At 49.8% G+C, this 16,127-nt stretch overlaps 1 protein-coding gene across 1 annotated transcript in view; it reads left to right on the forward strand.

Annotated features, from left to right (window-relative positions):
* Nucleotides 1-7,646, forward strand: part of TTLL3 (tubulin tyrosine ligase like 3) — a 36,190-nt gene extending 28,544 nt beyond the window's left edge. The window contains exons 17-20 of the mRNA XM_077331335.1: nucleotides 1,614-1,762; nucleotides 2,627-2,870; nucleotides 4,580-5,019; nucleotides 6,720-7,646. Of these exons, the coding sequence (XP_077187450.1) occupies nucleotides 1,614-1,762; nucleotides 2,627-2,870; nucleotides 4,580-5,019; nucleotides 6,720-7,546 (1,660 nt within the window). The 3' untranslated portion in view covers nucleotides 7,547-7,646. The remainder of the gene's footprint in view (nucleotides 1-1,613; nucleotides 1,763-2,626; nucleotides 2,871-4,579; nucleotides 5,020-6,719) is intronic.
* Nucleotides 7,647-16,127: the final 8,481 nt, after the last annotated feature.

Genomic DNA, 16,127 nt, shown 5'->3' on the forward strand with positions numbered 1-16,127 from the left:
CTTCCACTGGGAGGAACCTCCTGGATCTTGGCTCTTCCAGACTTTTGCCTGACAGGAGAGATTTTTGTCAGTGGAGATCAGTTTTCTTGCTGCCTCCTCCCTCGGCAGCCCAAAATGCTTCCCTGAAATAATGCTGTAGGGCAGGGGTCTGTGGTCCTCCAGATGTTCATAGACTACAATTCCCATGAGCCCCTGCCAGCAAATGCTGGCAGGGCTGATGGGAATTGTAGTCCATGAACATCTGGAGGCGCACAGGTTGACTACCCATGCTGTAAGGGACTGAGGGATCCTCAGGAGCAGCATGTGCAAGGAATTGGGGTTTGTACCGGAAGGGTTGAATTGGCATAAATCTCTTCCCCTTTCTTCCTCGGAAATCCTCCAGACAGGGAATCTTGGCCTCTGTCATTAGCAGAACAGAAACTTTGGACTGAACCAGGTATCTTTATACGTGCTTAGCTTGGTTGAGCAGGGCACGTGGTCTTTGTATGTGTCTTCTCTGCAGCTTCGGCCTTTCTCTTTCCACCTTTCTCCTTTCTTTTGCTTTCTCCTGTTCTTTCTTTGCCCCATCGGAGTATTACTCATCATTTGGCAGCCCTCCTAAACTCTACAGAGGGGGAATTCTTGCACAAACAAGAGTACGAATTGCACCTATAGGACACAAGAAAGGGATGCAGAGTTGGGGGAGGGGAATGTGGAATATTGGAGAGTGCTGAATCTTGTCCTGTGTAAACAGCTTGTGTTACAAAACTAGCAAGAAGATCTGGTCCAATGAAGGCTCAGTTTCTAAAAATTTAGCAGAAATTACATGTTTTCAGAGGTAACCTCCCCCCCTTCCTTCCCCACCAATAATGATGAGAGTCCAGGCCAGCATTTCATTTCAAGTATTACATTTTTAGGAATCAGAGACTGAGAGGTATATCCCAGTTGTGTATGCAAAACATTAATCTAGATGAGAAAGTGCCATGCTGATGCTCCCTGGCATCTAAGATTTTAATTTCCCTGCATATTTTTTGCTAGTGCAACATTCAGGTTCTGATCATTCACTCCAGCCCCTATTCTGGGTTCTGCAACCACAATTTCCACTGATCCCAAAGCAGCATTTCTCCCCCTGCCTTTTCCTCCCAAACTGTCCCTTAGCCTGAAAAAAATTTGGGGCAAGAATGGTTGTCTACTCCAGTCGTCCCCAACCCCCGGTCCAGGGACCAGTGCCGGTTCGTGGATCAGTCAGTACCGGGCCGTGGCTCCTCCTCGTCCTCCTCCCTGGCTGCTGCCTCAGGGGCTGCCCTGCCACTCTGCTGTTGGCTCACCTTTGGTGCTCTCCAGCGGCCGCCATGGCTGGCGCTCCCCCTTGGCATGGCACTGCAGAGCTGCTGCTGGCAGCGCTCCCAAGCGGGCAGTGGGAAGTCAGGGGTGCTGGCGGGAAAGCAAGTGGAGCAGGGGCTCAGGCGGCGGCAATGTCCCCCGGCAAAAGACTACCCCCCCCCCCCGGGCCTCAGTAAAATTGTTAAGTGTTGACCGGTCCCCGGTGATAAAAAGGTTGGGGACCACTGCTCTACTCAATCTACCTGGGGCCGGGAAGATGGAGAAATTCCTCTCAGTGTTTATGGTTGCAGCGAGGGAGCGCAGATGATGCAGATGGGCAGCCATGTTGCGCGATGCGAAGCTATGCTACATCGGTTGGCGAAAGTAGTCCCGCAGCTGGAGATGGAGGGTGACAAAGACATCTGGATTGTGAAGCCAGGGGCCAAGTCCCGTGGCAGAGGTAAGAGAAATGAAGGAGCCCCTGCAAAAGGGCTGGTCCTTTCGACATCTGAAAAGCACAGCTAAGATGGAGACTGGATAACACACTCTGCTAAGGGCTTGTTCATGTTGAGCTTGTCCTTCAACCAGTAACACTCCTTTCCAAACAGTATTTGTGCTTTTGGGGGGGGATTATGGTGACTGCTCACGCTGAAGAACAATACACAAGGCTTCTGATGTTACCTAGTTTCCACCCTCTTGAGCAGACTTTTTGGTTATGTATTTATGGCATTCCATCCGGGTTAGAGTGACTAGGACAGGGGTAATCAAACTGCGGCCCTCCAGATGTCCATGGAATACAATTCCCATGAGCCCTTGCCAGCATTTGCTGGAAATTGTAGTCCATGGACATCTGGAAGGCCGCAGTTTGACTACCCGTGGACTAGAATCTGAAGGATCTAGGTTTAAATTCCTGTTCTCTCGTGGAAACCCACTTAGTGCCCTTGAGCCAGCTAATTCACCTCTGCTGGAGCAAAGTTTGAGGCAAGATGTGTTGCTGTTGGCCAACTGCATGCCAAGCCAGTTTCTGGTTCTGGATTTGTCTTCAAGGGCAGCCCTGCATAGCATGTGTAACCAACTGCAAGGTTCCAAAAGCATGCTACATGGAGGAGGGTGAAATGCTAAGCTCTCCCCTACCCATCAGGGGGATCTGCATGGGCAGTAAATGCCAGGGCATGCTGCTTAGCGATCTAGTGATAAAACATCAGCACTGGGAGGATGCCCATCCAGCTTGGGCCTTGCAGAAAGAGACAAGCACTTTCAAAGCTCTGCTCTGAGGCGAGGGTGGGAGAGGCACACAGGGTTATGACCGAGTCTGTTCTAACAGGCATCATGTGTATGGACCGCTTGGAAGACATCGTGAAGCTAGTGGACTGCGACCCCATGATCGTGAAGGATGGCAAGTGGGTGGTGCAGAAATACATAGAAACACCCTTGCTTATACTGGGCACAAAATTTGACCTGCGCCAGTGGTTTCTGGTCACCGACTGGAATCCACTCACCATCTGGTTCTACCAGCCCAGTTACATCCGCTTCTCCACGCAGCCTTTTTCCCTGCGAAACCTGGACACGTGAGTCTTGCCAGTTTTACATTTCCTCTGTGTGTCTGTGCATGTGTGTCTGTGCGCACATGCTCGCCTGCGCATAGATGAAAGGGACAAACAGGGATGCGCTGCATTCTCTGCTCAGCCCACTCAAACTCTGAACAAATCTTCTTGCAGCATTACTTGACATCTCATCCAGAATGCATAGAGGACTGCGGATCTTAAAATCAATAGTCCGCAGAGGGCGTCTGCCTGAAATGTTAGACAGGGTAGATATTATTATGCAAGAAACTTTGCCAGTATCGGGTTCAGGGTGCGTCAACACAGACACAAATTTCTGTGTAGCTTTCAGTGGGCTGTTTCTTCCCTTCTGTATTTCGTTTAAAAAGTACAGGGCAGAGTGTTTTAGGAGGGCCTTTGGTTGACAAAACTGTTCAAGAGAGCACTTCTAGAAACAGGACTGTACTTTATCAGGGCTGAACTGTAGCAGAATAGTTCAGGAAGGTGCTTTATGAAGGTACAGTGGCTATGGACTATACTACTGTGTACACGGCGTACTACTTATTTGCTGTAGGTATTACTCTCTCTGCCCTGGAAAGCCAGGCTTGCCTAATCTTATCAGATTTCGGAAGCTAAGCAGGGTCCGCCCTTGTCAGTATTTGGACGGGAGACTGCCAAATAAGTCCAGGGTCTCTATGCAGAGGCAGGTGATGGTAAATAGCTTCTGAATATCTCTTACCTTGAAAACCCTAACTTACAGGGGTCTCCGTAAATCAGCCATGACTTGGCAGCACCCGTCCCTTATCCACACTCAAAAGGAATTACCCTTTTTCTATTAATGTAATACCATCTTTCTACCTTGTATCCGCATTCTGTATAATGGGTAATATTTTGTGCTTGCTCAGGTTTTGCTCAGGTGATCCGAGTCTGTTGCTTGTTAGACATCTCACCCTATTGATTGCACTAACTTCCACCGTGTGATCTGTTTCTAGCCTCATTGGCAAAGGCAGACTATGAACACAGCAATTAAGTAAATGTTGGCTCTTCTAGTTTTAGGGTAACAATTTCATTATTTTGTTCTCTTGACTTGGGGCAAAGCCTGTTGCAATTAGGAATACAGTGGGTGCTAGATTGGGGGTGTGTGTGGAAGAACTCTGCGTATGATCTCCCCCAGTTGTTAGGGAACTCAGCGGCAGGGGCAGCTCTCACACGGCAGGGTTGTGCAGCCTCCAAGCCTCAGAGGGAAGTGGAAGGAGGAGGGGGTGGTCAGGGTTGGGGGATGGAAGGCGATTGGTTGGCTGCTGGACAGACAGGCAAGCCGGTTGGAGGGGGAGGCACTCAGGGATGGGACAGCAGCCCTGAGTGGGTGAAGTGCTGAGTGGCACTTAAGTCATGAGGTCAGCTCCTCCTCCAAGCCCTTACCAGAAATATTAAGTGGAACAGATACATTTGGAAACAGCCTCTGAGCGTTTCAGGAAAGGTGAAGAAATATGGGAGTCAGGATTTGTTAAAACGGCAATGAGGATGCTGACGGGAACTCTGGCATGAGATCTCTGAGAACCGAGTCACGCACAGGGGCTTAAAGAAGTCAGGCAGAGATTAAAGGCTCCTATGCACTGGAGACGGGGCGCATCATAGCTGAGCAAGGACCTCCACTGTTCAAATCTAGGCTAGTTGACCGCTGCATCCAACTAGCCACCTCTTGGTTCCGATCCCATCTTCCTCTCCCCGCCTAGCTCCATCCACCTCTGCAATAACTCCATCCAGAAGCACTACGAGAACTCGCTGAACCGCCACGCCGAGCTGCCCCCCGACAACATGTGGTCGTCAGAGCAGTTCCAGGTCCACCTGCGGCAGGTGGGGGCGCCAGACGCCTGGTCAAAGGTGATCGTTCCCGGCATGAAGGCCGCCATCATCCACGCCATGCAGACTTCGCAAGACCTGGTCGAGTTCCGCAAAAACAGCTTCGAGCTCTACGGCGCGGACTTCCTCTTTGGGGAAAACTACCAGCCGTGGCTGATCGAGATCAACGCCAGCCCGACCATGGCCGCCTCCACCGCCGTCACTAGTCGGCTGTGCGCCAGCGTGCAGGAGGACACCCTGCGGGTGGTCATCGATCGCAAGTACGACCGCAGCTGCAGCACCGGAGGCTTTGAGCTCATCTACAAGCAGGCGAGTGGCCTGGGATCTGCACTCTGCAGGGATAAATCTGTTGGTCATTCCCGGCCCCCGGGAAGCGCGGTTGGCCTCGACCAGGGACAGGGCTTTTTCGGTCCCGGCCCCTACCTGGTGGAATGAGCTCCCGGAAGAGCTACGGGCCCTGCGGGAGCTTTTGCCGTTCTGCAGGGCCTGCAAGACGGAGCTCTTCCGCCAGGTCTGTGGTTGAGGCCAACGCGTGGAAGAAGATCTGGAAACCACCCCCCCCCCTTTGCCACTCTTGCCATCCCAGGAGCGGATTAAAAGCCCCTCCGTCCACCAGGAGGTTTTTAGGATGTTTTTTTGCCGCCGATTGGAGGATTCTAAGGGGATGGTTGAGTTGTGTTTTATAATGTTTTATTATGGAGTTTTATGGAGTTTTATGTATTGGGGATTTTTTTTCATCATTGTTAGCCGCCACGAGTCTTTGTGGGAGTGGCGGGATAGAAATGCAATGATAAATAAATAAATACCGTATTTGCCGGCGTATAAGACGACCCCCCAACATTTCCACTCAAAATATAGAGTTTGTTACATTACATTACAGTACTATGGGCCACTATGTCTATCCCAACTGAAGGGCACCCGGCGTATAGGACGACCCCCCCACTTGGAGGCATGTTTTTCAGGGGGGAAAAGTAGTCTTATATACCAGCAAATACTATAGATAAATAAATGAGCTTTGTCAAGCGGGATTAGTTGCCCTCTGGGGGAGTGGCTTGGAGACTCCTTCTCCCAGACGGCTCTTATTTGCCCTCTGCTGGCTCGGCTTCCCTTTCCCTGCGTTTGCAGGTAGCTTTAGGAGCAGGTGCCTGGTAAATGGGGCCCATATGAAGAAACACTGTTGGTTTCTCGTGGAAATATACCCAAAAGAAAACAAAAGCAATAGGCAAAAAGTGGTATCTTCTTGCAATTTATTAAATGGAGTCCAAGGTTATTTAAATGTTTTTGCAACCAGAACGGGGGTCCCAGGTATTCAATCCCGCTTTCTGTTCCTTCTTCAGTGGTTGCAATTATGGTCTGTAACATGGGTAGTCAAACTGCGGCCCTCCAGATGTCCATGGACTACAATTCCCAGTGAACGCTGGCAGGGGCTCATGGGAATTGTAATCCATGGAGATCTGGAGGGCCGCAGTGTGACTACCCCTGGTCTATAATAAAGCAACAACATCGTGTAAAGTAACCAAATAATACTTTCATCTGTAACCAGTTAAGCTCACCCTGTCACTTTTAAATACATAATGAACAAAACATATTTTGGCTGTTGCTTTTTTGTAGACCATAATTGCAACCACTGAAGAAGGAACAAGATTGTATACCCGGGACCCCGTTCTGGTTGCAAAAACATTTAAATAACCCAGGACTGCATTTAATAAATTGCAAGAAGATACCACTTTTTGCCTATTGGTTTCGTTTGCCTGGTAAATGGAGGCCAGCCATGGCTTGGAGGCAGAGCACAAGCTCTGAACACAAAACATGCCAAAGGGTTGCCGTCTGTATCAGATGCAGGTGCATCTCCAAAGTCATTTCCCCTTTGGTGCTTCCAAACACAGCACCCTAAAACCTTATCTCGGAGCCTTGAACAGAGCCAGTAATCAGCTATCCCAGACAGGGGAATCCCAGCTTCTTCTGCTGCACACAGCTGTCTTATTCAGTTTCTCTGTTCCCTGATGCAGGCAGCTGTGGAAATCCCCCAGTACGTTGGCATCAGCCTTCTGGTTGAAGGATCAACCGTCAAAAAGCCTCGGACGGCGTTCCAAAGAAACCCCACCTCTGATGACGCGAAGAACGCCAAGTCCGCATCTGATGACACGAGGAACGGCAAATCTAAGACCCCTAAGTTCTATTATCAGCGTGGCAGCCACGAGAGCCCCCAGGGGCCCACCCCATGTTGGGCGGTGGCCAACAGCAAGGCGTTGGGGCCGGCAAGCCCTGGGAAGGAGAACAAAGCCAGGGAGACGTCTCAGGCCAGCCAGGTGGCCTCGTCAACGTCTGTGATGTTCAAGCTCCCCAGCCAGCTGAAACCAGAACCTCGTAACAGAAGGGTCCTGATGGCACACAGTGTGGCCACCACCGTCACATTTCCAGGGGACATGGTGATGCGGCCAGTGCACCTCTGTGCCAAATCTTGCTCTCAGAAGCTGGCCGCTAGCCTGCAGGAGTCCACGAACCGTCCCGCCAAGATCTCCGGTCTATTTTTGCAAGTACCCGGCAAGGCAGTCCGAATGCCAGGTAGGGATACGTGCGCGAAGCTGTACGTACGTGGCTTCCACACCATCCTTTTGCCTACTGACGTTATGCCCCCTTTCCCCTCCCCCTGTTGCACGAGGCCCAAGACGCAAGACCATTTGCGGAGCCGCAGGTGGTCCCCCATGCGCAACGTCCCCTTGCCCCCATCCCCTACGTCCCTTCTGGACCTGGATCTCTCTTCAACTGCTCAGCTCAATGCTATTAGAGCATGCATGATCAGAAGCCGGAAGATGAGTGGAGAGGGGACCTCCTGGTGACCCCAGAGTGGTCTGGGCCGAGAATCATGCTATAGAGCCTTTGTTGGGGAAGGAATCATGTTTGATAGGGGCTGGGGTCTCCGTCCCAATAAAGGACTTTGAAGGAAAGCCAGCCAGAGTCTGTGAATGGAAGACTGAGCCAGGGGGAGGAGCCAGGGGGAAGGGCTTTGACACACCCATGGTGGGGTATGTCAGATGGGGTTGGGGGCACGCAGAGTGACAAGGATAAAGACGCTAAGGGTGAAGATGTGCAGAAAAAGCAGGGGGACCCTAGAGACGGTTGCTGGGGAAAGGTGTCTGACTTTAGAGCCAGTTTGGTGTAGTGGTTAGGAGTGCGGACTTCTAATCTGGCATGCCAGGTTCGATTCTGCGCTCCCCCACATGCAACCAGCTGGGTGACCTTGGGCTCGCCACGGCACTGATAAAACTGTTCTGACCGAGCAGTGATATCAGGGCTCTCACAACCTCACCCACCCCACAGGGTGTCTGTTGTGGGGAGAGGAAAGGGAAGGCAAATGTAAGCCACTTTGAGACTCCTTCAGGTAGAGAAAAGTGGCATATAAGAACCAGCTCTTCTTCTTCAGTAATCTCAGGGCTCTCTCAGCCTCACCCACCTCACAGGGTGTCTGTTGTGGGGAGAGGAAAGGGAAGGCGACTGTAAGCCGCTTTGAGCCTCCTTCGGGTAGGGAAAAGCGGCATATAAGAACCAACTCTTCTTCTTCTTCTTCTTCTTCTTCTTCTTCTTCTTCTTTATTCAGGGGAATGGGCAGTGAGGCACCGAAAACCAAGTGCCCTTGGTGCTGCCTGGCTGATGCACTGTGTGGTGGGTGGCTCTTTGGGTCTAGGTGGCTCTTGGACTCCAGGCTTAGGGATGGGCAGGCTGGAAATGCCTCCTGCTGAATTTGCTGCTGTGAGATGCGGGGACAGGCGGTAACTCAGGGGGGCCTTGAAAGAGGAACTTCATGGTCTATCAGTGGCTGATTGGAACCTCCATATTTGGAGGCAGCACGCCTCTGAAGGCCAGTTGCTGGAGGGACAGAGGCAATGAGAGGAGGCTTGTGGCTTGTCTGCCATGCTTGTAGGCCCTCCAGGGGCATCTGGCTTGGCCTCCGTAGAACCAGAAGGACCATTCATATCTCAGGCACCACCTCTTCTTATTTCAGTTTGGCAAAAAGAGTACTGAGACCTCATTCTCAGCCATTTCAGAATGTATCTAAGGCCACTGATATTAGCTAGCGGTATGCCAGGTGGTGTCCACAATGCCCACCTCCTTTCCTTGTCATTGCTTTGTCAGTGGACCATCCTCCCTACCTCGGCATCTGACCCTTTTAGTTACTCTGCTGTCTTTTAGTGCTGCATCACACAGGCCTGTATGGCCCCTTCCAACTCTGTGATTCTAATGCCCAAATCAGGCCCAAACAGTTGCCAAACCTGTGTGCGGTGTGTATGTATAGGTGTGCATTCGTGTGTATGTAAACCACATGTACACACATTGCAGTCCTGCACCAAGGTAACACAATCTGTGGTCCCAGGAAAAGCTAGGTTTGCATAAGTTTGCTTGTTTTCCCATTTTTGCTTCTGGTTTCAGGGGGGAAGAGAGAGAATCTTGGCAAACATAAACCCTACTTCATGTTCCTTTGTCAGATTTTGAGATGACACCAGGTGTTGAGGCTGCACTGGTTACTTACTGAATATTTCAGTTAGGATTGAAACATGCATGTGTGAAAGAGCAATCTCACGGGGGCTACACATGTGCAAGATAGGTCTGTGTGTGTGTGTGTCTTGTGAGGATGTCATTCTAAGCGTCATTCATGGTTGGGGGTACGTTACACAAAATCCATATGACTTAATACAAAAGTATCTTCTAAAATCGCAGAGTTGTGTTAACAAAGGTGCTCGTTGCTTGCTGGATTTCCATTCCTCCTGATTTTTTTTAACGCATCTCAAAATATATACTTCTGTCCCCGCTTTCTTCTCAGGGGCTTTGAGCAGACATCACTCTTTTTACCTTCACAACAACCCTACGGAGCAGGGTTCAGCTGAGAAAACATGACTGGCTCAAGGTTAACCCGTGAACCGGTGGCTGCGTGCAGATTCAAACCTGGGTCTCCCAAGCCCTGATCTTACACTATAATCTCTATACGTCATTGCCACTTTTAAGAAATTCCTGTGCCTTTAGCAGCTGTGTGGCAGAAATCCAGCAGGTGAAACTTTCTCCCATCACACAGTCTCCAGGAGAGGGAATACTCCTATTCTTTTAGCAGCTTCAAACTCAGAGAGACTTCAGTGTGTGTATTCCTTCCCAGAAGAGAGGAGCTAAGAGCAATGTATGCTCTAACCCAGAAGGAACACCCCCCCCCCTTTTGATGTACGAGCTGCAGAGGACTCCCTTGGCATGTAAAATCCATAAGAACATGCTTGGAATCCTCTTCACTCTGGTTTTTACTTTGGCTCAGTGGTCAAACCTCTGCTTGGCCTGCGGGAGGTCCCAGGTTCAACCCTTGGCATTGCCAATATCTACCCATAAGTGACATGAAAGGCCTTGTTTTCCTTGCTGACCAGCTTGTGGCTTGAGAAGTGTGTCTTTTGGTCCACAGGGGGGGTACAATCGTACAGGACAGGTCTCTTCAAGCAGTGTGCATGGTATGTGGATTCCCCTTTCCCTCCCACCCCTGCACGGACTGCTGCTGCTGCTGCTGCTGCTACGGGCCTAGCTGTGGGTAGAGAGTCAAGTGAGCTTGGACTAGGGCTTGCCTCCTCTCGTCTTGATGCTTCCCTTGGTGTTACCAACCTGAGTAGACTTGAGATATTCATGTCGCCACGCAGACTGCCGCGCATCCCTTCTTGCTTCCCTGCACGTGCCTAAGCCGCTCGGCTGCCTGTATCGTTTTTGACGTTGACAGCTTTTGCTGGGTCCATCCCAAGAAGCCCACATGCTTTATTATTGGTTCCTCCCCAGGCCCTGCTGCACCCTGCAGGCTCCCCTGCCTCTTCTGCAAAGACGGAACGGCCTTAGCCAGAGTCCAAGTGGTGTGTAGCTGCTCCAGAGCCGAGGCTGTGCTTCCCAAACTCCGCTTCCGTAAGGGGCTCGACTCTTACCCGGTGTACAGTGAGTCTCCGAGTGCTCGGGGATCCTCCCTCTTCCCCCCGCTCCTGCCCTGAGAAGCCTTGCTTGACTAGCCCTTCCCGCCAGAGGGGAGGTCCCAAGAGAGATCCCGCTAGAACATCTTGGTGGTTCCGAGCAGTAGTTGTGATGTCACCCGTTCTCCGTTTGGATGAGCTTCCCAGCACAGTCGCCAGTGAGCCTTCCTAAGTCAACAGGTGCCGTCCCCGACTCTGGTACCAGCCTCTGGAGGGCCTCTGCAAAGCCAAGGTCACAAAATCACACAACAGACTTCCAGCACACTGAATTCGTCCAGAGGCGGCTGCCCCCATAACTTCAATCCACTAAAAAATCTAGGAGTGCCGCCTTTAGAAATACGCCTAGAATCTTGGGGATGCCAAGAAGACCTCTAGTGGATCACGCGGTGTCCAAGTGTGATGGGGACTTCTCCAGCTTCCCTAAGGCAGCCATCAGACTTTCTGGGTTTACACTGTTCCATCATGGGCCTGTTGTCCCCTCACTTGGGGAAAGGAGCACTTTGGAGACACCCAACACAGTAAGAGACTCACACCCTGAAGGTTTGACCAGAGGAAGAGGGCTGGCTCTAGCCAGAAGAAAAGGCAGCACCAATGCTTCACCTGCTGGAATCAAGCAATACCAGTCTGTGCAAAGAAAGAAGGGAAATATGCTTCCCAGGAGATAAAAAAATGGGCTTTCATTGTGTGCCATGTCACAGGGTAAACTGTCAGCCATGTTTCTGTTCCGCTGTCCTTGCCATCTTGGAACCAGCAGCTAGCGGCCCATGGGGGGAAACAGGCTGACTTGGGGGCCTCATCAGCCCCACCCTTCAGCTGCTAACTCTCAGGCATGGGTGTATGTGTAGAGGGGTAGATGATTGTGGTTATGCTATGCTGTGTCTTGGTGACAGTCCATTTGGGAGAGTGGAGACAGGCCGTGCTTTTCCGCCTACTAACACCTCTTCAAAATCGCCCTCCAGTGAAGCTGGTTGCTGCCCCAGGGTGCTAAATAGGAATGGCAGTCTCATACGTAAGGTACAGATGTGGTTAGCAGGCCTGTCAGCTTCTCCGGGAAGGAGAATCTGGTGTTCACAAGCTTGTTGGCTGTGTGTCCGTGTAGCTCTTCCATTTTTATATGGTGAAAAAGAAGAGAAATCTTCCTTTTTGAACCCAAGTGGGAATGTCCTTAGAAGTGATCAGTTAAAAACACAATTCTAGATCATCCTATTTCTGCACTTGTCTGACTCATGGGGGGATGTCTAGTCTAGAGGACAAGATCCTGTATGGGGGGGGGGAACATGTTTCACTTAGAATTGTCAACAGTAGTTGTGAATTTCCTGCATTCTGCAGGGGGTTGGACTAGATGACCTTGGAGGTCCCTTTCAGCTCCATCATTCCAACAGGAACAGACTGGGAAGCCAGAATGGCCCTGCAGCAGGACCCCACAAGGCCAGAGGGCTGGCTGGGGGGGAAAGTAACCATGATCCTCTTCAGTGGCCAATGCATGCCAGGGCAAAGTCAGATACCCCTGTCCCTGTGACCTTCTAACCTGCCTGGGGCACTGGTGGGGAGTGGGTTACCCTTGTGCTCCTTGTTAGGCAGGTGTGACCCCAGAACTTCCCCCAGTCAGGTCAAGGAGAACTGGGGCAGGGCTTTGGTGTGACTTCAGCAGCTGTCTCACACTGTCCAAGTTTTCATCAGTTTTTAAAAAATACCATTTTTACACTCAAGGAAACCCTCAGCTGTGGATTATTAACTTGTCTGCCAGGCAGTTGTTAAAGGAGAGGCAATCTAACACCGAAGAGGCAAACCAAGCTTTGGCATCAGCGGTAGAATGTTATAATGCTGGATGATTGTTTAGATCGGTCTTTTTAAAAAAACCCAGCCCACTGTCAGCACTTTGGATCTCTTCCCCCTTCTGGGGCTGCTACAGGGAGCTAGGGAGAGATCTTTTTAAAGTCTAGGTACCTAGGTGTATCTTTTGGTTCCTCTAGGCCAGCCGTTCTCAGGCCTTTTAGGAACATTTCGCAAGTTCCTAGGCTGGCTACTTGTGCAATAAGCTAGGCTAAAAGTGAACTCACTGGACTTGATGTACCATGTCTTATATATATATATATATATATATATATATATATATATATATATATATATATATATATATATATATATATATATATATATATATATATATATATATATATATATATATATATATATATATATATATATATATATATATATATACATACATACATACATACATACATACATACATACATACACATACATACATACATACATACATACATACATATACATATATATATATATATATACATATATATATATACACACACACACACACACACACACACACACACACAAGTGAGACAGACTTCTGGAACACTTGACCAAGAGAAGCACATGCATTCATTCCCCCCCCTTGAATAATTAATTCAAGCGTTCGCAAAGGAACGTATTACATGATTTTTCTTTCCCTTGACGAAGGTCAAACTTTCTCACAATTAATGACATCATACCTGACAAAAAGGGCATTTTATTGATTCAGTTACCAGGGCTCCCCGTAAATCTTCTGAGCTCCCCTTTTCGTATTTTTCAGTCCATGGCCACCTTCAAATGTGCCATCACAACCCAGGGGGCCCTACGGCCCCTGTTGAGAAAGGATGCTCAAAGACACTGCAATAAACTTCAAGGCAGCTTCTCTCCAAAGGAGTAAGAGGGCATTCTCAGCATCTTACCCCCTCCAAGCCTCTAGCACTGGTCATAAAGTAATGGGCATATAAAGGAGGGAGGTCTGGTACTTCCTCCTCTCCCCCAAGAAGCTGGTTTTAGAATGCAGGTGAAGCCAGGCATTGCTCTTCTTTACCCCTCCTGCTTGAAGCTAGTCCCTCTGCGGGTGAGTCTCCAGCACATTTCTGGAATATTTCTGGGTTGTGCTTGAATATGACAAAGCGGTCAAAGAGGCAGAACTTGAGAAAACTGTTCCAGTCTTAAACTTTTCTCTCACTCTGGAGTGTTCTCATGTTCTCGGAACAAAACCCTGAGAGGGTTTTCAAGGAGGCCCGAGAGACTCGCCAGCAAAGGAAACAGCGTGACAGAACTGTGTGGGCTAAAGAAGAGGCAACCCATCTGATGCATTACTTCTGCCACCATGGCGGGGAGGCTGGAGCATCGGGGCACATGGACACCAACCGACCCGATGCTGCAGGAGGGGTTTAAGGATTTGCAGGGCCCGTAGTACTAGAGTCAGTTTAAGGACTTGCTGGGCACTAGCTGAGTACAATTGTGGCAGGAGCAGTCAAACCAGAGGCAGAGGGGGGCCCTCCACAATGGAAAAGGACTGTGACTCAGGGAAAAGGGGGGAGGAGAGAGGTTGTGGCCGTGATCCGTGGGGAGAAGGTACCATGTGGGGCCCCTGGAAGCACAGGGCCTGTAGCACATACTACATGTGCAACGTGGATAAACCGGCCCTGGCTGCTGGTGAAATTTCATTAGGCCCATTGCACACACTTTGGATAAGGCACTTTCATTGCATTTTAGATTTTCCTGTTGCGGATAGGATAATCCAGCTGCAAAAGCACATTGAAAGTGCATTATCCAAAGTGTGCCAAATGGGTCCTAGAACGGTGTGCTGGCGCCACCTCCAGTCCGCTCTCCTCCAGCCATATCTAGCACTGCCTTGCTGTACCCCCTCCCACTGCAGCCAACACTTCCCTCCCCCGTTTTGATTCTGCCCCCAGGCTAGAAGGCTGAACCTGCCCTTTGCTGCCGACCCGAGTCTGGTTCTGCCCACTCCTAACTGCAGCTGCTTCCACACCGGAAAAGTTCCCCAGTGTGCTCTCTTATTGCCACTGTGAAAGGTGCATTCAGCAGTCACTGAGCTTCTGAAAGGCTGGGGATGAGGGGTTCCCTGTGCTTTCCCTGCTTTGCTTGCCATTTCTCCCCCTCACATCCCTGGTGACTTAAAAAAAATCCAGAGTGAAATGATAAACAAAACAGCCAGCAAGAAAGCCTGCTTGTGGTAGGGAAAGAGTTCAGGCTGCAAGTGGGAAGATTGTGTAGATCTACCCCTTTCTCATTTGTGTTTCCTGGAGGGCTCTTCCAGAGCAGGAAGGAGGAAATCGACAGTACAGATAGGGAAAAATTTAGGCCAACCAGGCGTTGTGCAGAATCAAATGGGTAGCCGTGTTGGTCTGAAGCAGCACAATAAAATCAAAGTCCAGTAGCACCTTTAAGACCAACAAAGATTTATTCAAGGCATGAGCTTTCAAGTGCAAGCACTCTTCCTCAGACTATGAACTAACAAGTCTGAGGAAGAGTGCTTGCACTCGAAAGCTCACACCTTGAATTGATCTTTAAGGTGCTACTGGACTCTGATTTTATCAGGCGTTGTGCAGAAACCCTAAAACCAGGACTCTCAACCAGGGCTCCGGGGAACCCAGGGGTTACGTAGCCTTTCCCAGAAATTTGGATGGCGGCTGACATCACTAGATGTCACTGGAACCCACTTCCCCTGTTGCGCTGCAGGCCTCGTCTCTCTCCACAAAGGAAACAGCAAATGATCCATTGATGGATCGGCTGGTGCCCGCATCTTCCTTCCATGCCCATCTCTCGGATTCCCTGAGGCCTGGAAAATATTTCAGGGGTTCCTCCACATTCAAAGGGTTGGAAAAGGCTGCCCTAAAAGGACTACTTTGGGGAAAAGGGGGAGAACAGAGGAGCACTTCCGCATGGAAGTAATTTGTTTTCTGCTGTGCAACTCATTTACTTAGCCACATAGAACACAAGGGATGCTATTCAGCCACCAAGACAACTGCAAACTGGCCTAGAGACAGACAGGAGTCACAAGGCAGGAGAGATACCTTGTGATCAGATCTTGCATCTTTTTTTTTTAACCATTGCAAAACACTGTGGGAAAGAGATGCCCAGGTGCTTACCTCTGCAAAAGACATAGGTGCGAACCGTGAGGTGACTCATGCATTACACGGCTATCCTTAGTATATTGCAAAAGGAAATGATGTTGTGAGTTCTTCCCGTATCAGTAGCTTCCCATGGTTTCTGCCCTAGAAGCGATCACATCCAAGTTCCAGGAAGTAGGCAGGCTTCCTCCCTTCCTGGCTGACACTGAAGTTTCTGGGTATTCTACATGAAGCTTGAAAATGTTCCTAATGCTGAGACCCTTTAATACAGTTCCTCATGTTGTGGTGACCCCCAACCATGTTCTTTCACAGAAATTAAACCCAAATTGACCGATGGCGTGAAGATCCATTGTTCGTGATTGTATATAAATTGGGTTTCTTTTTCTGGGGTTTCTCAGTTCAGTTCTGCCTCTTATCCCACCATGCTGATCTCACTCTTTTCTGCTGCTCCAGACAGACAAAGGCTCAATCTTTATCTACCCCACAAGGCTGTTGTGTGGATGGCGCACCCCCCCACCCCC

The sequence above is a fragment of the Paroedura picta genome, chromosome 3 (genome assembly GCF_049243985.1).
Source record: "Paroedura picta isolate Pp20150507F chromosome 3, Ppicta_v3.0, whole genome shotgun sequence".
Classification (NCBI taxonomy): Eukaryota; Metazoa; Chordata; class Lepidosauria; order Squamata; family Gekkonidae; genus Paroedura; species Paroedura picta.